The 22,243-nt window shown below is 32.6% G+C and overlaps 7 protein-coding genes across 9 annotated transcripts; 4 read left to right on the top strand and 3 right to left on the bottom strand.

Moving 5' to 3' along the window:
• Positions 1-2: 2 nt before the first annotated feature.
• LOC136778602 (probable ribosome production factor 1) lies at positions 3-1,410 on the top strand. Its single transcript, XM_066735585.1, has 3 exons — positions 3-757; positions 851-1,115; positions 1,172-1,410. The coding sequence occupies exons 1-3, from the start codon at positions 157-159 to the stop codon at positions 1,347-1,349; spliced, it is 1,044 nt and encodes a 347-aa protein (XP_066591682.1). The 5' UTR covers positions 3-156; the 3' UTR covers positions 1,350-1,410.
• An 18-nt stretch (positions 1,411-1,428) lies between these two features.
• On the bottom strand, positions 1,429-3,673 carry LOC136778598 (tRNA (guanine(6)-N2)-methyltransferase THUMP3-like). Its single transcript, XM_066735581.1, has 8 exons — positions 3,544-3,673; positions 3,212-3,449; positions 3,015-3,127; positions 2,360-2,825; positions 2,119-2,297; positions 1,847-2,026; positions 1,639-1,776; positions 1,429-1,568 (listed from the first exon to the last, which is right to left on the bottom strand). The coding sequence occupies exons 2-8, from the start codon at positions 3,306-3,308 to the stop codon at positions 1,440-1,442; spliced, it is 1,302 nt and encodes a 433-aa protein (XP_066591678.1). The 5' UTR covers positions 3,309-3,449; positions 3,544-3,673; the 3' UTR covers positions 1,429-1,439.
• Positions 3,674-3,740: 67 nt separating this feature from the next.
• On the top strand, positions 3,741-8,376 carry LOC136778597 (BTB/POZ domain-containing protein 1-like). The gene is given in 7 exon segments (XM_066735580.1): positions 3,741-4,689; positions 4,692-4,947; positions 5,010-5,696; positions 5,760-5,919; positions 5,979-6,136; positions 6,230-6,464; positions 7,358-8,376. Coding segments are annotated over 7 exon segments (1,701 nt in total). The 5' UTR covers positions 3,741-4,655; the 3' UTR covers positions 7,529-8,376.
• A 188-nt stretch (positions 8,377-8,564) lies between these two features.
• Positions 8,565-9,681, top strand: LOC136778604 (complex III assembly factor LYRM7). Its single transcript, XM_066735587.1, has 5 exons — positions 8,565-8,735; positions 9,078-9,150; positions 9,229-9,299; positions 9,386-9,470; positions 9,541-9,681. The coding sequence occupies exons 1-5, from the start codon at positions 8,712-8,714 to the stop codon at positions 9,654-9,656; spliced, it is 369 nt and encodes a 122-aa protein (XP_066591684.1). The 5' UTR covers positions 8,565-8,711; the 3' UTR covers positions 9,657-9,681.
• On the bottom strand, positions 9,464-15,780 carry LOC136778600 (glycerol-3-phosphate dehydrogenase [NAD(+)], cytoplasmic-like). 2 transcript variants are annotated; one of them, XR_010823467.1, is made up of 9 exons: positions 15,640-15,780; positions 14,643-14,823; positions 11,222-11,362; positions 10,999-11,140; positions 10,803-10,915; positions 10,455-10,685; positions 10,193-10,392; positions 9,820-9,969; positions 9,464-9,602 (listed from the first exon to the last, which is right to left on the bottom strand). XR_010823467.1 is itself a non-coding variant. In XM_066735584.1 (8 exons), the coding sequence occupies exons 1-8, from the start codon at positions 15,684-15,686 to the stop codon at positions 9,936-9,938; spliced, it is 1,089 nt and encodes a 362-aa protein (XP_066591681.1). In that variant the 5' UTR covers positions 15,687-15,780; the 3' UTR covers positions 9,759-9,935. The 2 variants fall into 2 exon arrangements, 1 of the variants encoding a protein (XP_066591681.1); XM_066735584.1 differs by lacking the exon at positions 9,464-9,602 and having other exon boundaries at positions 9,759-9,969.
• On the top strand, positions 11,379-14,585 carry LOC136778603 (peroxiredoxin-6-like). Its single transcript, XM_066735586.1, has 5 exons — positions 11,379-12,931; positions 13,306-13,462; positions 13,585-13,802; positions 14,147-14,222; positions 14,314-14,585. The coding sequence occupies exons 1-5, from the start codon at positions 12,849-12,851 to the stop codon at positions 14,440-14,442; spliced, it is 663 nt and encodes a 220-aa protein (XP_066591683.1). The 5' UTR covers positions 11,379-12,848; the 3' UTR covers positions 14,443-14,585.
• On the bottom strand, positions 15,714-22,119 carry Gpdh1 (Glycerol-3-phosphate dehydrogenase 1). 2 transcript variants are annotated; one of them, XM_066735582.1, is made up of 9 exons: positions 21,955-22,119; positions 21,201-21,378; positions 19,541-19,681; positions 19,086-19,227; positions 18,704-18,816; positions 18,365-18,595; positions 18,071-18,273; positions 15,949-16,790; positions 15,714-15,854 (listed from the first exon to the last, which is right to left on the bottom strand). In XM_066735582.1, the coding sequence occupies exons 1-8, from the start codon at positions 21,996-21,998 to the stop codon at positions 16,739-16,741; spliced, it is 1,104 nt and encodes a 367-aa protein (XP_066591679.1). In that variant the 5' UTR covers positions 21,999-22,119; the 3' UTR covers positions 15,714-15,854; positions 15,949-16,738. The 2 variants fall into 2 exon arrangements, with proteins under 2 accessions (XP_066591679.1, XP_066591680.1); XM_066735583.1 differs by having other exon boundaries at positions 15,719-15,854; positions 15,937-16,790.
• Between the last annotated feature and the right edge of the window lie 124 nt (positions 22,120-22,243).

The raw sequence follows: 22,243 nt of genomic DNA, 5'->3' as shown, positions 1-22,243 counted from the left end.
AAAGCTGTCACTGTAAAGTAGTGTAAAGTCCACTGTCCACCACTGTCCACCAACTGCTTTCCACTATACTTTCCAATTCTAGACATTTCCAAGTTTCTAATTAAACTGCGTGGCCCATACCGCCCTTGTTTTCTGTAGGATATAGAAAGAAAGAAAATGAAGATAAAAAATTTGAAGAAAAATCTCTTTAGTGCTTCTAAAGAAATTAAAATAAATAAGCATGAAATTAATAACGAAAGTATTACTAGTGATCTTGAAAACAAGGAAGAAGCACTATCAAAGGTTATACTTCCTACTACTAATAATTTTAATCACATAAAATGTAAAGCAGTCCGTTATCAAAAATGTCAAAAACTATTGAAGGCAAAAGCAAAAGCAAAAAAAGAAGCTAAAAGACTTAGAATTGAAGAAGGTGCTCCAAAAAAAACACCGCACACTATAGAAACTTTACGCGAGAAAGATGAAACTACCATACACGGGAATTTAGAAAATGCAGAGAATGAAGAAATTCAATTAGAATCTAAATTTGATGAGTTTTCAGCATATTTTAATGAAGGCTCAGAGCCTAAAGTACTTATTACATATTCTGATAATCCAACAAGAAAGACAAGGATTTTTGGAAGAGAACTCACAAGAATTATACCAAATTCAATTTCATTATATAGAAATCGCTCAGGAGTTAAAAAATTAATTGAAAGTGCTAAAGGGAGAGGCTTTACAGATATTATCATTGTTAACGAAGATCGATGCAAACCAAGTATCCTTTAACTTTTCTTTTTATAGACAATTATAGCTTAATTTTCTTAAATTACATTTTAAGATTTATTGATTTTCTTTAATAATAATAAAGATGGAATGTTAATTGTTCATTTACCCAGTGGTCCAACTGCATATTTTAAATTAAGCAATGTAAAAATAACACCAGAACTAAAGCGCAGCTATAAGGAAATATCTAAGCATAGGCCAGAAGTTATACTTAATAACTTTACAACACATTTAGGATTTACAATAGGAAGAATGCTGGGTACCTTATTTCACCATCAGCCTGAATTTAAAGGCAGAAGAGTTGTTACTTTTCATAATCAAAGAGATTACATTTTCTTTAGACATCACAGGTAATCTTATTTGATAAAGTAAACCTTCTTTTAATAATTTATATTTCTTTCTTTAGATATGTATTTAATTCTGAAAGTGGTAAGCCATCTATAAGAGAACTGGGTCCAAGGTTTACTTTGAAGCTAAAATCATTACAGCATGGGACATTTGACAGTAAATACGGAGACTATGAATGGATAATTCAGGGACGTCGTCATGAAATGGAAACTAGTAGAAGGAAATTTTTCTTGTGAAAAATATTTTTTTGTCATTTCTACCAAAAATACAATTTTTACTTGGATAATATGCTCAATATCAATACTGCATTTATTAAAGTAATGGTACTAGTTAAGTTTGTTAGATTGGAATGGATAATCTGTCCTTATTAATACATAAACTGCAGCTGAAAGTCCACCTATTGTAACAGCCAAAATATTTTTGATATGAAAATAGTATTTGACTGTTTTTATTGCCTTAAAAAGAAAGTTAAAATTTTTTAAATATATATTAACCTCAATAACAGAGCGTAACTATATCTTATACCTGATTGAAGCTACGCCTATCATGAGTAAGCAAGCTTAGCCTACCCGTTGATTGTCTAATAACTCTAGCAGCTTCTTGCAAGAAATTTTTATATAAGATCCTGTTATCTACTTTGTGCCCACTGCGTTTACCAAATGGCTAAAAGAATATTAAGTTATAATAATAAAATGAAAAAATTTAACAAATAACAAAATAAAATAGATTCTACCATATCAGCAACTATAATATCAATACAGGAATCTCTGAATGGTAACTCATTAACATTCAACTGTAACAAATCTATTTTTTTTTTATCGGGCATAGCATTTATATTTGTTTTTGCTCTTTGTACTGCCAAATCATGATAATCTCCACATAATACATATTTATATGGATATGCAGCAGCTCCCTTGAGGAAAGTTTGAAAATAATAATTTTTTCTTAAAGAATATGAGTACAAGTAATAATCATTACACTATATAGAAATAATAGTTTTATTACCTCTATAGGAATAGACCCTCCACCACACATTGGATCAATTACAATATCTCCTTTAACAGGTTTTACTAATCTCAGCAAGTTGTAGCATATGGTGGCACGTAATGTGGTTGGTCCAAAAGCCACAATATTTCTATGATGCATGGATATGGGTGTGACACGAAAGTTGATTATAAATTTATCTAACAATAATAATAATAAGGTAATCAATATATTATTTTTAGTTGTTAGAAAGTCGATATACCTTGTATTATTTTACAAACAATTTCTAAATGATACTTTGTCATATCAGCTACCCATAAATATTTATTTTGAAGCTCTCCTCCAACAATTCTAGCAGCATCATTAGAATCAAAAGAATGTTCTCCTGTTCGCTCACATGTTACTCTAAACTTTAAGACACAAGTTTCTGAAGCCTCATGTGGAATAGTCCCTCTTATTCGGCCCTTCTTTTTTTCACCAGTTGGTTCAATTGTAAGATTTTCTAATAGCTTTGTCTCATGAGCTACTTCATACTCTTCTCTAGATGGATGAATTTTACCTGGAAAACCAGTTATCCTTTTCCAAATGAATAATGATTTATTAATTAATACATCATTCCTCACATTTTTTAATATTAATTCTAAATCTGATTGTTTATTTGCTTCAAAGTCAAGGTGATAGATATTAGCTATTATAAATATATTGTCAATTGATCTTAGCTCACAAACCTAAAATGAAATGTTGCATGGCAATTAAAAATGTATTATACTTTTTACTTCTAAGGCTGCATTTCAAGTTATATAAATCCATATATAAATTCCATAAGAAATACAACTTTAAACTTTTTATGAATTTGATGCATGAATAATTGAAATGTAGCCTAATATATTTTTTTGATTTTAAACAATTTAAGTTACTTTGTAAAATAAATCATAAGTTATGATAAAATATATTCGTCCACGAGTTTTGACAATTTCTAAATTTTTGCCTAACTTTTCTGTGCATTCATCAATAGCTTGCCATTCAAAACCTAAAAAGCAACAAATTGTATACAAATTAAAATATGAACTTTTGAAGCCAGTAAATGTAGATCAGATATTAAATAAAATTATACCTGTATCTACACTAGCAGCTACTAAAATGTTTGCTTCACATTTTAATGAAATGCGAAAGAAATCGAGTAAATCTGACCCATTAACTGTTCTACTCATTTTCAATACTTCATCTTATACTTTTCCTAAAAGCTTTCTATTTTTATCCTTTGTAATATCAAAGCAGTTCCACTGGAGTCACACTACCAGCAATCAGCACTGACCACACTTGCTTTATTTACCTCTCTCTTTCTTAGTTAACTTTTTTAAAACAAAAGGTAGAATAGAGACCGTGCACACCAACACAATGATAGCGAAGTGTCAATGTATAATTGTATACGTATAAATAAATTACACTTAAAAACTGCGAAAATTGACCGATAGTTTGCGCTGATAGTATGCATATACACCAATATACATTCTTATTTCACTGTCATTGTATTAGTGTGCAGTGGCAACTTAGCCGCTGGACGTCCTGGAGGCTGGAAGGCCTGGAAGTGGAACCTAGAAATCCTAGAATAACCAGAGACCTTGGACTCCTTGGAGTCTTGGAAATCTTGGAATAATTAGACGAGAATTCGTAACGGAGGAAATTGATTCGTTAAAATTTTAGGCATTTCAGCTAAGTTCACTCTGTACTATACTATGTATATTAGCTGTTACTGACTGCTGACTACTGCTCTATACTTTCCAATTCTAGGAAAATAGCGCGCCAAGTTTACCGATTATGCCATTATTTATATTTGTTAATTACACGGAGCAATATTAACAGATATTACCCATGCAAAATTAATGCTATATAGACAGACTATAGCGAAATTAAAAGCTGGTTAGAACGTATAGTTGTATGTACATGGCAAGAGGGTCAGTCAGTCTGCCCTTTGATAAAGTCTGCCGCAGGACAGGTGCATGTGCAGTGAAGCGAGTCACTGTTGGAAATAATTTTCTGGTGTTCATTAGAAATCAAGCGCTTCCGTATTCAAATTATCAAGTTTATAAACTGAAGTAACGAATTAAAACATCGACTAAAATTAATTTTGCACAAAAACCAAGCAAAGCATTGTATTGAAGGTTAAAGAGAGACAAAGCTGGTCTTAGCTAAGAGCGTGTTAAGTTTAAGTTCGGTTTATAAATCTGCTTCTTATTACTATTTGATATACTGTTCCTACACCTACACGGTCCTACACCCCAGCCCAGCAAGTCAACTTAAGACTTGTCAGTTGATTGAGTCAGTATGCGACTGTGCGCGCGTGTGTGTGTATCATGGTATGCTGTCACATGCAACCGCGTATAAAATGGCATAATAACGTAGAACGCGTTTATCAAAGGTTTTTTGCATAATAATGTCATTAGCATTAGCTTTCATTTTCTGCCATTAACAGAATGAGTTATGTGCAATTTTGAGTTTTAATTGTGCTTTAAAAGTTTGGAATAGAAAAACACTATTTAATAACTGATGGAGACTTAATGAGACAGGACAAAACTTTAAGAAATTTTATGTTCTATGCATGAAAATGTCATCAGACTTAAACGAAGTGCCCCATGTGGCTGCCAGACTTCAAAACTTGTGTTTAGGCTATGAGGATGAAGAGCCAGGTAACATCAGGGAAAATCTAGAATCTGGAGAAGCACCAGCATTACCTGCAAGCTCTGAAATTGCCAATGTTACTGCTTCTCATGCACAAAGAGGTTTTAATTTTCTTTATGATGAGACATCTTCTGGAGGAATAGGTGAACCATCTACTTCTGGAGCTAATCAGTAAGTACTAATTTTATTATTCATAGATAAATTATTATTATGTGCACATTTATAATTTATAGCCGGCCACCTACCAATGCTGCCAATACTTCTCAAGTGGATGGACAGCCTCAGAACAGCCCTACATTAGAGAATAATCTGACTAATCTTCAAACTGCTGTAACTTACAATTGGCAGGGAACAAAGACAACCTTAAAAGAAAGAATCATATTCTTATTCAACAATGAGATTCTGTCTGATGTTAGATTTTTGGTAGGAAGAGGAGCTCAGAAGCAACGAATACCTGCTCATAAACTGGTTCTTTCATCTGGCAGTGCAGTCTTTGATGCCATGTTCAATGGGACTCTTGCTACCACATCCTCAGAAATAGAAGTAACTGACGTGGAACCTACTGCATTTTTGGCAGTACTTCTTTTTCTTTACACTGATGAGATACAAATAGATCCAGAAACTGTAATGACAACATTGTACACTGCTAAGAAGTATGCAGTTTCAGCTTTAGAGAAGCATTGCGTGGAATATCTGAAAAATAATTTAACCAGTGACAATGCTTTTCTGCTTTTAACTCAGGCACGTTTATTTGACGAGCCACAGTTAGCTGCTCTATGTCTAGATACCATTGATAGATTCACTACTGAAGCTTTAAATGCTGATGGCTTTACTGATATTGATATTGATACTTTAATGGTCGTTTTAAAAAGAGATACGCTTCGTGTCAGGGAATCTAAATTATTTCAAGCAGCTGTGAGGTAAAGTATAATTATATTTCATAAAATCAAGTTTATCAAAACTAATTAAGGATTTACCAACAGGTGGTCTGAAGCCGAATGCGTTCGCCAACAACTTCCAGTCACTCCGGAAAATCAACGCTCCGTTTTAGGCAATGCCCTTTCCTTGGTTCGATTTCCTCTCATGTCTAAAGAAGAGTTTACAATATTCCCGGCCCAATCTGGATTATTGAATTACTCAGAAGTGAGAAATTTGCTTATTTGCAATTAACCGAACTACCGGTAAACATAAGTATTTTACAGGTTCTATCATTATTCTCATATTTTATATTAAATCCTAAACCATCGGTTGGATTTCAAACTGTGCCGCGATGTGGTATGACAGGAAAAGAGCGAACTGTTTGCAGATTTCAGCAAACTAAAAGCAGGTGGGGCTACAATGGTACAAGCGATCGTATAAGGTAATGATAATTTTGTCATAATTTATAGAAATTAAATTCAACCATTTCCCTGTAATAGTAAGTTGAAATAATATTATTCAATCATTTTAATAGATTTAGCGTGGATAAACGCATTTATCTTATCGGATATGGAGTTTATGGTAGTATGCATGGACCTACAATTTACGAAGTACTTACAGAATTGATACACACTGCATCTGGAAAAGTGATTGCCAAAAATGCTACGAGCTTCGGTTGCGATGGTTCTAATTACACTTATCGTCTAATGTTTAAAGAATTGGCAGAAGTATTACCGCATACTATATACACAGCATCCGTAACATTCAAGGTTTGTAGTAATAATATTTATATACCGATAATCATAAGATATTCTTATACATATTTAAGGTTTCCCATTATAATGATTTGTAACCTGATTATATCGGAAACAAATGGATTTTGAATACATATTTCAAACAAAAATTATAAAGCTCAAATTAATCCACCACTATTCTAATAGGTTTGACGTTACATGTCTTAATAACGGATGCGCGAAGGTCATTTTGAGTTTTTTCAATGGAATTGTATATATTTTATTACATACTCTTGCAGCTTGTCACAAGAGCTCTCTGAAAGAATTGATCAATTTTTATGATTGTATTCATATGTGAATTAGAAATGTGGATTTAAAATTACGTACAGGTGTGGATTTGTTGGAAGTAGTGAACGCAATCGCCATGGATTCACGCACATATAGTCGTTAATTTTCTTATAATTTTAAATGGAAATATTCTGTGAATGATTAAACGAAAGGATAAATTAGTATAGTATTTTTGAGAGTTCTTGAGTTAAGCTACAAGAATCTGGAATAAAAATACTATTGCTGTGCAATCGGGAATCTTTTACCAGTACTTATAGCTTCATTTTATCTGCATTTACTAGTATTCGATTGACAATGATAAAATTATGCATGCAGGTACTAGCATTAAGTTTCCGAACGCAGCCTATATTATTCCATTGAAAAAACTCAAAGTGGCCTTTACTTATCCTCTATATGAGAACAAAGGTCAATTTTCTGAGACTGATAGATACATTGGTAACAGTCCTAAAACTTTTTGTTTCAAACATTTCTTTCCAAACTCATTGGTTTTTGTAAAAATTAGGTAACATAATTAAAATTAAGTACCCTGTATGAGGTATAAAATAATATCATAAATATACTATAATTAATTATTTTTATAGGGTCCTTATTCACATTACGGAACAAAGGGTATGCGAATGGTGATAGTGGATAGCGACTCTGAAAACGAAAAAGTAAAGTTCGAATTCAAATCGGAAACGGGAGATAATAATGGAACTTCAGTCGATGAGGGGCAAATCCCTGAACTTATTTTTTACACTTCGTTAAGTTAATTAATACAAATTATTTGTACAAAATGTCGCAGGCTGTTTAACCCTTTCGAGAGGCATGTTACTCTGTTGCATACAAATTTAAAATTATGAGATTCATCATTTTTCGACTCGCTGATTACAAATTTAAAGCCAAATTTAGAAAGATATAAATAACGTGTCCGATAAAAGGGACATTTATTTTCACTGAAATTTAATAGTTTTCGTTCGATTTGCGTTAAAATTATTAATAATGTAAAATGTATTAATGAGGAAAAATGCATAGATGCATAAATTTAATTGATTAATGCTATTGGATTATTAAATATTTTAAATTTATTTCAAAAGGCTAGCTTTTTGGAAAATGTTAAGGAAAGTTCGTTTACTTTGTTAGATAAAAATATATGAAAATAGTCGATGGATATTTCTGTCGCTTCTGTTATTAATTATCGTTTTATTTATGGAAAAAATGAGTCTTCTTCAATTTTTCAATGTTTTATTGTGCGCTACAAATGTGTGTATAGCTGTATAAGCAAATGCAATTTAGGTAGATATATGCAGGATATAGCTCCCCCTTCTCTCTTTCCCTTTCTCTCAAATTTCCATGAAATTTATAAAAACACTTAATTAATTTATTGTTTGAAAAGTAAATCCATAATGAAATTTTATCAGTTTTCAAAATATTTTAAATGTTATTAGCGATAAAATTTGTAAATTTGTAGGGTATAGGGCGCTATCTTTTTCGTGCGACGATCAAGATTAAAACTTTTGTTTTCTTAAATTAGCCGTTTCTAAAATATATATTTCCCATGATTTTGTGAATTACAGAATTAATTTTGTATTTATTAATAATAAACATCTAATATATTGATATTAATATAAAAACAAATTTTACCATTTGTTTTTATAAAAAGAAAAAAAAATACCATAATAGAATTTTGGAGCAATAATTATTATTTGGTTCAACTACGCCTATCTACGGTATAATCACATACACATTACCGTCGCGCCTTCACCACCAGATGGCCGGGATGACCCCACCACAGCTCTGATATTGCCTGAAATCCCTGAAATGCCTGAAATGAACTGAAATGAACCTTACCAAACCTTACGTTCTCTTCAGGTACTTCTAGGTGCTTCTAGGTACTTCGTATTTACAAGTTTATAAAATAAGTGATCGAAGCAATAAAAAAATATTTATTTTAATATGAACGATAAACTCCGACGAGAAGTTAGTTATTTTGCACTTATTTACTTTCCACTATAACCAATAGCTTCGATTTTCTATTGTTTTCTTCTATAGGGTTAAGTTTCGTAACCTTCAAACACTGCTTGACATTGTAATATCCAATTTAAGCCGTTTTTTAGCAAAAAAATGAGTGGAAAATGCATACATGTACCGCAAACACATCTATATAGAAACGTGATTGTGTTTTTGTTGAAAAACGGCTAAAATCTGATACATCGCTGTTCGTCCATTAATCCATTACGCGACTTTTATTACTATAAGCATTAAATACAGATTATATTACTTAAAATATATAATATAAAAAAATAAATTTAAATTGTTTAGGTTCTTCAAATTTTTAAGAAATTACATAGAACACGACAAGTAACATTTAAAGATGATACAGCTTCATTGGAAGGTAATAATGCAATATTTCATTGATGTACAAACTTTTTTGAAATTGTTTATGTATTTCTTAATATTTCATGTAATATAGTGGTGAGAAAAAAAATAAACGATGAATATCGGAAGTATAAGGATGTTAAAAATCAAGCAGCTATCGAAGAGGCAAGTGTAATTTATTTTAATAGTAAGAGAGTATCAATTCATCCAAAGGTTTTATCATATAATTGTTATCAATGGATACTTTGTAGTTACATAAATTAGCAGAAGATGTTGAGCATGAGCTAAGAACAAGGGTAATTCAGGTTGTGCAGTCTGAGACAAATAGTCGTTATGGTAAGTATTGTTTATTAAGGAGATCATAGTATATTCTCGTATGCTGGTAATAGCAATGTACTTCTCTTAGAGATTCGAGTAAGACCTGAGACAACAGTGGATAATGCCTTGTTGCCTACAGAATGCTCTCAGCTAAAATCAGAAACAAATAGAAGTAAGGAACGAGACAAGACAGAAAATGATTAATTTTTCTATAAAAAGTATTCTGCTTTTAAGAGAATTGGAATTGTAGATAAATTTAAAAATAATAAAATAATTATGTTAAGGAAAAAGGAAAATGATGAAGGATTAATTGTTTGATATAATTTATTTGATTTGTTAAAGATTTTTTAATTTTGAGAATACTTACAATATTTACAAACATTGTTACATTTTTTTGTTAATCCAATCAAGATACTAATGAATTTTTATAAGACTTGGATAGTTTTGTAATATTTGATTGAATGATATTACCATCAAATTGAGCTAATCTTCATCTTCGATGACTTCCATCCTCATCCTAAAAATGATAATTGAATATTAACTTGATTAGCATAAAAGATTGTGACTGTGACATACATAATCTCACCTATCAGGATTATTAGGAAATAATTTAGGATTGGATCAATTATTGAGGGATCAGTACATGTAAAGAGTTTTAGGAGCAAATCTGAGGAGTTTTATAATAAAAATTAAGCCTCATACCCACATTAAAGTATATAAGTTATTTAAGTATATCTTACACATGTTCAGGATGATTGCGGATTTGATCGATCAAATCTGCTGCTTTCAATTCGCGATTACAAATACGATGAACTGCGGTGAACAGAGGAAATTTATCAGTTATATTCTTGGCTTTTAACATTCCATTTACTTCGTCCGCTGTAGCAGGGCCTTGAAGTTTCTGGCCCGATAGGAGCTCGTCTTCCAGCTCTTTGATTGTCTAGAAAAAATGGAAGTATGTACATACTGCAAAAAGATTTTATTTTTTAATAATTAAAATACCTTTCCAGTTTTTACGAATTGTTCGCAAACTCTACGATTTCTCCCACCGTAGCAGGTTGTTATTAAGTCAGCTACACCGCAGCTTTCGAAGAATGTGGAAAGTTTTGCACCACCATAGAAGGTATCTACGAATTTCACCATTTCCATCAGTCCTAATCTAATTACAGCGGCTTTGGTATTATCACCTAAGCCTAGACCATCCACGAAACCAGCGGCACAGGCTACAATATTCTAAAAGCAGTATAAGTTAAATCTACACTTTTAGAGATTATTACCATCATTATTGCTGCTACTATTTCCTGTTTGTTAATTAAAAACTAAGTATTGATATTTACAAGGAGCTATTACCTTAAGTGCACCACAAACTTCAACAGCTTCGCAATCGTCAACTACCACAACTCTGAAATTAAGTGTCTGGATCATATCCCTCATTAGGGGTGCTAGTCTTTTATCTTTACACCCTGAAGAGATTTATTAGTTTAAATTTATGAAGAAGGAAGAGAAGGATGTTTATACTTGGAGATAATGAGATTTTCAAATTTACCAATAGTGGTTTCACAGAATTTTTCTTCAGCGACCTCATTAGCCAGATTGGCTCCCATAAGAACGTAACAAGGAATTTTTAGGTTCTCTTCTATGACTTTAGAGATTAATTTAATGCTTGTACCATCTCCGGAATCAAAACCCTAAAAATAATAATAACGGCTGAGATAAGAATTCTCATCAACCTATGGATCATAATGCTTTCTCGAAGACAATTCCATTACCTTGATTAACGACAATCCAACAGCCGTTGGTTTAATCTTTCCAAGTAGAGTGGCACATAGGGTTCTGATGAACTGATGGGGAATAACAAAAACCAAAATATCAGCATCTTTAGCTGCCTCAACCACATCTGGTACGGCCACCTGAAAAAAGTTTATTAATAATATAATAAACAATCAGAAAGTATTATTCAACATTGATACATATAAGATAAGAGGAGCGAGTGTCAACGATTATACTAGATGCAAAATAGTTTTATATTTCTGTTCTTGGCAAAAGGCCATCCACCGTAAGCGCAAGGTCAGCTCTGTAGTCTGTCGCACCTTATCGTAGAATGGAGAACGCGTAAATACTCATCTCTCTAGGCAATTGGAATCAATATAACAGCATATAATATGCAAAGGAATAATTTTCTCTGCACAGATATAATTCAATTATTCATCATAAATTGTTTCCTCCAGATGGTTGATAAGAGCTACTTTCGATGAGACGCGCGGCTCTGTGATTAATTTTAGCAACCAATGAAAACATTTATTAAAAGATGACTGGCTATATCTGACGATAACAGAATATGAAACTTGCATCAATTAAAAAAACAGTTTCATCATTCATTCCACAAGGTGTCCGTTTAACTGACAAACTGATAAATTCATCTAAAGAGGGAGAGAGAGAGAGAGAGAGTGAGTGAATGATTTTAAGAATGTTTCTCCTATATTTCAATTTTTCCGTTCCACCATTTAATTATATAAAAAAATGATGTCGAATCTGTCGATGCTTCTCTTTTAGTGTAGTTGACGGAGCTGCGGTTACCAAATAATATTCCGTATCAATATTGGAAGTCTCGAATCAAATAATTTTGTAATTCGCTTAATGAATTTTTAATGCGAAACTAGAAAAATAAATGTTACTTATTATATATAGGGAGTTAATTTTTAAAATCACACACACAATAACTATACGAATCTTTCTCAGCTGACATAAGTTAAATTAAATGATACAGACAACGGACATAAAATTCTGTATATCATTTGTAATTAGAAGAAATCTCAATTTTTTGTATATCTTTTCGAATGTACACCGAAAGACGTTTCAAAAAGTTGTTATAAAAAAATTCATATCTCTTATGGTTACGAAGTTAAAGGTAATTTTATGTCAGTGTGTTGGGTCGTTTTATTTGTCTACCCTATATGTATATGTATAATAATCGTCAAACAAGACGCGCATCGTGAAGAGAAAAGATAAATGACGTTATAAAAATAGTATATGTATAATATACAGGGTATCAGAGAAATTTAGAAAGTATGAAGAAATATATGAGATTTTACTAATAGTTGTGTTGTAATATATATATATATATATATATTTTTTTTTACTAGACTTTTCTTACACCCTGTCTACATACAGATTACATGCATTGTATCAATTGCCAGAGTACTTAGCCTTGATATCCATTTTGATTAAGCATTAACGGTGGGAGTACTGGGAGTGGCTTCGCGTTAACTGGATAAGCTTTAATACCGGCGACATATCTCTCATTACTTCGTCGACTTCTGAACAGTGTAAAACACCGAGCGATATATCATAAATATAACCTCAAGTTTCTCAGAGTCTTTAATAAATCACACGGAAATGCGTCTAAACTCAATCATCCCTAATTTCAAGGCCGAGACTACCGAAGGTCCCATAGAATTTTACTCGTGGCAAGGAGACAAGTGAGTTAAGAAAATTGTATGCAATTAACCAATAGAACTTTATAAGCACAATATTGTTAACTCCTCGCGAAACCTGCAACAAACGAGAGCTAATACGATACACGGAGAAGCATTCATCAGTAATTCGCGAGGATAATCAACGTTGACCTTGACATAAAAACATCGCTGCCAAGTAACTCAATTTCAGTCCCGTAGCTATATATAAGAAACTGATGTTCGTTTTACTCAACGTTTTGTTTATTCACCTCTATCCATTAGTTTGCTCGTATCTAGCTGTAATTCGAACCATTCGTACATTTCATGAATTAAAACTAGTAGCAAATATAAGAAATTGTTGAAAATGAAAGAAAAAATGGAATATCTATCCCTTTTAGATGGGTCGTGCTGTTTTCTCATCCAGCAGATTTCACTCCTGTTTGTACGACGGAGCTGGGTAGATTAGCGGTGCATCAGCCCCATTTTGATCGTCGAAACACAAAACTTCTTGCCCATTCTGTGGACAAGCTAAATAATCACGTGGATTGGGTCAATGTAAGTGGCTGGGTCTATATTTGGAAAAAAATGAATTTTTTTTACGGGAGGACCTACACTGTCTTTATCCATAATTTTATTATAGACAATACTCATGTATAATACGATGTGTTTATCGACAGGATATAAAGTCCTATTGCCAAGATATTCCCGGCTCATTTCCCTATCCCATAATCGCTGATCCCGACCGAAGTTTAGCTGTCATGCTTGACATGATCGACGAACAAAGCAAAGATGATCCAAATACTGCCCAAACGGTCAGATCGCTGTACATCATCAGCCCGGATCATCGTGTTAGGTTATCTATGCAATATCCCACATCAACTGGACGTAATGTTGAGTAAGTAAGGAGTTTTCTCCAAAACACTTTATACACTGAGAATCGATCGGCTTCCAATCAAGTTATTATAAGAGTTGATAGATGCAAATCGACGCTACATACTGCGTATAGATTAGGATGCAGCTTGTAAGGGAAAACGGATATTTTTATATTCCTGAAACATGTTTGATATATGTATATAACAGTAGGTGTGTTCTCTTATATACTAGAGATGTTGCAGGGATATGCAAATATCTTCTTTTCCTTATACGTTTGCTTGAGTAGTCAAGGAACGAATAGCTGCATCTGCGGACTTGACATGCGCGTCGATATGTTCTCGAATAATTAACAGTTTTATCCAATAGCGAAATTCTTCGCGTGATCGATTCCCTGCAATTGGTCGACCGGAAGCCACAAATCGCCACTCCAGCCAATTGGGTTGTACGTATTCGTCATATGCATTATTACTCTTACATTGCTTATTTAAGCAAGACTGCGACATCATTTATCATTGCATTTCGTGTAATTTTAGCCTGGGGAAAAAGTAATGATTTTGCCAACAGTGACGGAGGAAGAACTGACGAAATTGTTTCCCGGGGGTGTACAGAGAGTTACAATGCCTTCAGGAAAAGTTTATGTTCGACACACAACCGATTACTAATTATTAAATTGCCTGCTGTTTCATTGCTTACTTTTATTGATATATAATTATTATTATAAGAAATGTTCTATTTTTTACGTTATATATATATTATTAATGTTTACGCAATTGCTTTTAAATAAAATTCATAATTGATGATTTTATCATAGTGTCTATGTATTATGTCAGGTACATAATGTCATATATATACATCTACTTACAATGTTTTCAGGGAGCTTGTGGCCTGGAAGGTATTTGATGTTCTCGTGCAGCTCGTTTATAATATCGGTCAGTTTTGCATTATTAATAATTTCTTCGTAAACGTACATTGTCACTCGCTCCTCAAATTTGTTATTAAATTTAACAACATTGGCTCCGATAATTTTTGCGATAGCCGAACCCCTGAAAGATATAAATTGTTCTAATAGAGTCCTAGAATGGTTGGGTTGAACTTGTGTTGGAAGAACCATTTTAAGATCCAGTATATATTAGCTTTATGTTTAATTAATGAAGCATTAAATTCCAATAAGAGCTTTTTAAGGGAAACGCAAACCGGTTTTTGTTGTTGCACGTTCCAGTCACAGAATTAGCTACTCGAATATGGCCAGGTCTTTATAAGATTATCATTTTATAAATCGCATTTTAGAATAATATTGCTGCATTTATTCATTAAATTCTTTATGTGTAGTTGAATTCGATTAATTTACAAAAATAGTCCAGAATATAGATATCTCAACTATTGTACGATGTTAAAAATAGAAGTCGTAAGTTTCTGTAATTTTCTACTTTTGCAGTTTATGGAACCTTTATCTTCATCCTTATCCTAACTGTATACTCGTAAAATTCTAGTATGACATTTAATCCTTCTCAATAATTTAGATCACCTTAAACATTTTTCGAATCATTCATGGACTTGTATTTCAATTTGTAAACGTTCAATCATTACGAAATGTCATAAATGTCACTTACACAACTTCTATTCTTAATACGACAATGCAGTTAATATACTTAATTAACAAATCGCATTATTCGTGAACACAACTATAACTTTGTATATAATTGTGATATCGCGCGTGTTAAAATTCCATTTTTTAAATTTTAGAAAAAATGTCGATTTTCCGATAGATAGTTAGAGCTAATAGGTATTCTTGTTAAACGATTTGTATTATTTATTGTTATTCACCCGCACGCTCTTTCACACCTGAGAAGAAGACTTACCAATTTCCACTACCAACTATGCAAATCCTCTTCTTGGTTCGTGGCATTTTGGTGGATACTAAACAGAGAGTGGCAGAAGAATAAATCTCTCAAGTTTTGCTCGATGTTGACAGTTTTTTTTTTGGTTATACACTCAATTACAATGGCCACACTAAAGAGTGCACCGAATCCCTTTGTTATCAGTTCGTAACTCAGCCTGCTGATATGTTGGTAGTCTAACGGGGAAAAAACTTTATAAGTGTTAAGAAATTTGGGAGAGGAGCCTCTCTCTGTGGAGTGGCTAGCTGGCTTACTGACCGACTGACTTACAAACTTTAGAGTTTAGCCTTCATTGACCTCAGTGACACAGGGGAATAATTTTGCGCGCGCAAGTCCTGGACTAAGGCCAAAGCCGGTCGCAATTCTCCAAGGGCGGCCAGAGCTTTAAAATTAGCGACTCGTTGTGATAATGCATCGTGTGTGTTTCAATGTGTGATAATAAATGCAACGGGAAGGTCAAAATCCTATATCAGCTTATTCTCCCATCATTGCAATAAAACACTCTCGTTCTTCTGATATATTCACGCACGCGATAATTAACTCTGCTAAAATGCATGCATGACGATGGCTAGCTCACCCCCAACTGGCGCCATATCGATATATCGCCCTCATCTATACGCCACTCATGCGCAATAGCACACCACATTCTGCTCTTGCACTTTTCTTTCTTTATTTAAAAAAAATCGTATAAATATATTAATGGATATCTTAATTATAAAGCGTTACAAAATCATTTTGAGAAGAGAACATGCACAGTTTGTTACAAAAGTTAAGAAAATCTATTATAGGGATTGAGTCAAGCCTGACTCTTCATATTTTGGCCAAACAACAGACTCCTTGCTAAATACCACCATAGTCACTCAAGCGTTAATACAGCATAGGTGTTCAGGCTTGCCAATGTCTGTACATTGGAGAAAAATGTGTAATATCCTTCATAAATCATTTCATTCGAAAGGAATATTGCCCAAATAAAATTTAAGTTAATTTGAGCAAACATGATTAATAAGACCCATTTGCTTAAGAGTGAATTCCATATTTGAGAGATCTTCCTGTTTATCCTTCAAAGGTGGCACTTCGGTGATGATATTTCGTTCACTGGCACGTCAAAGTTCCTTAAAAAGTAGAGTATTATTTAATATAAACAGGTCTGTACTACACGTGAAACACAAATCACACGTACACACACTCACATAAGAAAATATATTGTTAATTTCTGAGAGAAGGGTGAGAGTTTTACTATCACTCGCGCGTGGAGTATTGGGACTTATATAAACCTTAATACACAGGATTGATTAACAATAGACAACATTTGTATATTTGGAGTTTCTTCGATACATTAATTTAAATTGAGCTATTAACAATGGTTTTTGAGATATGTCAATTATCAGAGTATTTATAAAATACTCTTACACTTTCTTTTACAATGATAAACCGTTAATTATATCAATTATCAATTGTATAATAAGATTATTGTAAATTGCGCGTACGAAATACAGCCACAATCAGCGGAATATTTTTTATGTATATATATAGTATACCGTTCAAATTTTTTTTATCAAAATTTAATTGTTTACTCTTTCAAAAAGTCATAACTCTAAAGTGTGATAATTTGTCGCGTCTTTTCATGATTACTCAATTTTAAACGAAATATAATATTTCGCACATATATGTTTATAATACGTAATTATCAAGTCTTTAAGACAATAACAGTAACAACAATCAGCTTATAACTGATCGGTTAAAATCTTACAATAAATTTTTAACATTTATCTCAAGTGCTTAACAAGAAAAGCTTTGCTTTGCATATACATAGATAGATCTACATAAAAATTTAATTTCTCGTATCTACTTCATTTATATTTTAAGTACGCCAGTTTTCTTTTCATTGGTCGGCTTATGTCTGTATTTTATTGTATAATTAATTTAATTTACATGTGTACACAATGGCTGATTTTAATTTACACATATTTACATATTTAATTTAGAGTGCAGTTGAATCATTTCTCTGATATCAAGTTCAAAGGTGCTAAATAACGTTTTTAGTAACGTTTTATGGTATGTATAGATATCATCATTCCTTTTTTATCGAATAAGTAAGGAAAGGAGAAGTGAAGAAATTGCTCAAACTGCTATTAGAGATAGGAGGTAGAATAGATAATAATTGTTATTGCAAGGCTAGGGAATTACGAAAATAAATCCGATGCGTTATTCGTTCAGTGCAGATTATTTCTAACAAGATTAGTAATTGTACGAAGCTTAATTAAAAAAATATAAGGTGCACCTGACATGCAATTTTGCTTTTGTTACGTTGTAATTAGTGGGGAAATTTATTTGCAGCTCCAACACTTGAGCTAATCCATCTTCGGCATAAATTAGAATTATTGAAGCTTACATCATGTGTTCCGGATGGCAACGTATGCAATCGATTAGCTTCGATGGATGCAATTCGCCAGTGCAAATTTGGTGGATTGCAGTGAACAATGGAAACCTGCTCTCCATATTCCGTGCCTTCAACATGTAGTTGACTTCCTCCGCTGTGAACGGTCCTTGCAACTTTTGTCCATTTAACATTTCTTTCTCTAGTTGTTCTATGGACTAAAAATTAAACGTTAAGTGTCAGAGTACCTTATTTAATAGCTTTTTTTCAGTTGAAAAAAATTCTGGATTTATGGTGCAGGTATAATACCTTCCCTGACGTGACAAAGGCTTTGCAGACTTTACTATTGCGACCACCGTAACAAGTAGTTATTAGATCAGCCACACCGCAGCTTTCAAAAAAAGTGCTGAGCTTCCCTCCAGGAAAAAATACGTCTACGAATTTAATAATCTCCATAAGACCTAGCCTGATCACAGCTGCCTTCGTATTGTCCCCTAATCCAAGTCCCTCGACGAATCCTGCTCCACAGGCTACTATATTCTTAAAAAAAAAGAAAAATAAACATTTATCATTTTCTTCAATTCAATGACTACATCAGAGCAATTATGAAATAATTTTTATCTGATTATCTAGTTGTATTTTTTTTACCTTTAACGCTCCACAACACTCCACCGAATCACAGTCTTCGACAACGACAACCCTGAAGTAAGACGTCTGTATAAGATCTTTCAAAATTGGAGCCTTTGTTTTATCTTTACATCCTGCAAAAAATATTTCTGCATATTTCACAAGCTCATTTTACATATGATACAAAAGAAAGAAACGTTGTTTTTGAAATACTAGATTTCAAGTGAAAGCGTTCTCTAATTTCGGCATACGCTTGCTCGTTAACCCTTTGCCATCCAAGTACTCTTTAAGAGCACTACCAAAATATGGCATACTAGAATTGTGTCTCTCATCAGACACACTAATAATATACAACACCGAAGATCAAGCGATTGTATATTTACAGTTAAACATTATGTTATACCTATAGTAGTTTCACAAAATTTTTCATCCGCCACTTCCGCAGCCAGATTGGCACCCATCAGTACAGACATAGGAATATGAAGTTCTCTAGAAATGATATGAGAAATAAGTTCGATTCCACCGCCTTCTTTCTTGTCAAAGCCCTAGAATAAAGAGAAAGCAGAATTAATCATTTTCAAATAAAGTAGCTTATATTATATTACACTACACTGAGAAAAACATTCTTTAAACTAAATAAATCTTTGCTTTAATATCCACAAGTAATTATCTATTTTGTTTAATGAAATGACTGATTCCACTAAAAAAAAATAATAAGGTCAAATCAATTTTATTCTTTTCAATTAAAATTCATTAATATCACATAAATATTTTTTTACGAGTATTCAAACAAAGTTATTTAAAAAAAATATGATTTTTTTCTCAGTGCAACTATTTATAAGTGAAGATTTCCATTACCTTTATGAGAGAAAGGCCATAAGCATTAGGCTTAATTTTTCCTAACAAAGTGCTGCATATCCTACGAATAAATTGATGGGGTACCACGAAAATAAGTATGTCAGCGTCTTTGGCAGCTTCAACGACGTCAGGTACCGCTACCTGAAATAATTAGATTTTTTAATAATTCCAATTTTATATGAAACTGATTAACACTGTTTATTATACATGTGGAAAATTTGGGACTGATAAATTTCCTATAAGAAACCATTCGGCGCGTTTTATTCACTTGAGGCGTAACAATATTCTCATTAACAATTCTTTGTACTTTAAGATAAAAATAAAGCCACAAAGAGAATTATATTGACTTGTTTTCTTACTTTAATTCGAAGCACTCTCAATTTTTTCCCTATTAATTCCAACAAAAATTATTTAATCTGATTTACTCGCATAAGCTGTTATTCTCAATTTTATTGCAAAGTTAGACTGAAAACGAGTGACCTTGGATTACTTCTGTAAAGCGTATCGTCGAGATAGTATAGACTAAAAAAGTGATGAATAGCCGTGCTGTTAAAGGCTGAGAAAATCAATTTGCCTCGATTCGCTAGTACCAAGTATAAATTAATTATGTCGTGTTGTGCTGTGCTGTGTGTGACCAAGCAGACAATAACTCAGAAAAAAATGTAAAAAACAGCAATTTAGTAGAAATATAAGAAGCTCTTATATTTACTCTCTATGATCCCATAAATTCTCCGTATATCATTTTCGCTGAATTATCACGTGATGATAATATTTTTTCAAAACTTTACATTTCTTCCAATATATCTTCCACTGATAAAAGATAATATTCACTTGCGCTTATCATGATCTTCTCTTCAACTTAAAACTGTTGTTGGTTGAAAAGATGTTTTGTTTTATCTTTTATTTTTAGATCTATTCTCTTCTGGTTGTGAGTGACAACGTTTGAATAATAAATCTGATTTTTCTTTATTTTAACGCTACTCTTTCAAGAGTTTTTCTCATTTATTTCGTGTTTCTTGGGGTTTTTGTACACTGTTAACAAAACGAGAGTGAAGGTGAGGGAGGATACTGCATCAGTAGAGTGAAGAGAAAAGCAGTCATAAATCAATAATACCCTGCCCACGTATCTTAGCGGTCAAGGTTCAATTGAGTCAAGGCTGTCAAGGTTAAAAATTATCATGTAAACCTATATAATCGGTTCCCTCCTCGTAAATTCGACTTCCGTGAAAATATAGAGAAAAATCTACCCTTATTGGTGAATCCTCAAAATATATATTTTGGACTAAAAAGAATCACCTACACTTTTCCAGTAATTCTAAAAGCGTGTGTGAATTACGTAATACACGTAATTCAGAAACAGCTGAACGGTTAGACATTGTATATAATAAAATGACGTGCCGAGACTATTGTTATATTTTGACAGCCTGGAATACATAACAACGAAAAATGCAGCTACATAATTATGGATCAGTTGAAAGCACTGCCACCCACTTAATTTTCTCATTACACTGCCTTTATCTTACAGAAATGTAAAGTCTCTACAACAGAAGTGATAAGAAGTAATCTATACTAATTATCTAATTTGTTATTGTAATTTCTGTACTCGAATGATTAAAAATAGCGAATAACAATTTTGTCTTCCTATACATTTTATACTCACCACGTTACTTGGTATTTTGTGTCCTGGAAGATATTTTACGTTCTCGTGTGTCTTATTGATTATTTCAGTCAATTTCTGGCCATTTATCATCTCTTCATAAACATACATGGTAACGCGATCTTCAAAAATATCCAGATTTTTGGCGTTCGCACCGACTATTTTCGCAATAGCCGATCCCCTAAAAAAATATAAAATTATATCAATGCACATGTGTCTATCATAGCAGCATGTTTTCAGCTGATGAAAGCAAAAATTGTGCATACACATGTAATACTACCCTCACCCCCACACTTCAATGAAAGATGAAAAATAATATAAAAGAACTATAAAATTATATTTTAGCAAGAAATATTCTTTTCAATTAAACATTAGAAAGAAAATTTAGTGTGTCATATATATTGGAGCTCAACTTTATCATGTGTCTTGATACGCCCGTAACTATATTTTGTACATAGTATGAATTTTTGAAATAAATCTAGATATTTTATAGCCCAGCTATTCAAATTGAGGAAGAAACTTCCCCAGTTTACGTTGCCTGATTATTGCACTTTCTATCATAATTATAAAAAATCTATGTGAACTCTATGAATCGCAAAGTATATGCATTTCTAAGGAAGTAGATGGTCTTTTCCTACTAATGTCCACGTTGACACGTGCAAATCAATTGAAAGCCAAATGTTTGAAATATGTTTGCTAGATCTACTATTATACGCTTTATGCATTGAATTTAAAGGGGGAAAAATAGTAAACTGACCAATTTCCCGATCCAATAATGCACACTCGTTGTTTGGATGCCATGATAGCTGATTATTTTAATGCAAAAGTTAACAGAAAATTTTGTGAAATATACGAAAATTTTGTAAAATGGACGAAAATTTTAAAACCGCACGCAACAACGATTGGTAAGCAACTGAACAAATGAAGTGTCTGAAGTCTGAACTTAACTGAAGTCTCAAGACTATGAAGTAGTCTGAAAGTAAATGAACTGAAGTCTAACCCGTGCATGAGAGCCGCGGCGAACGCGTGTTTCCCACCATTTAAAG

Source organism: Prorops nasuta, unplaced genomic scaffold (assembly GCF_024137725.1).
Source record: "Prorops nasuta isolate Cenicafe-Biocafe unplaced genomic scaffold, Cenicafe_Pnas_1.2 PNAS00014, whole genome shotgun sequence".
Taxonomy (NCBI): Eukaryota; Metazoa; Arthropoda; class Insecta; order Hymenoptera; family Bethylidae; genus Prorops; species Prorops nasuta.
Note: the sequence above shows the minus strand (reverse complement) of the source record. Positions and strands in the feature narration are given on the sequence as shown.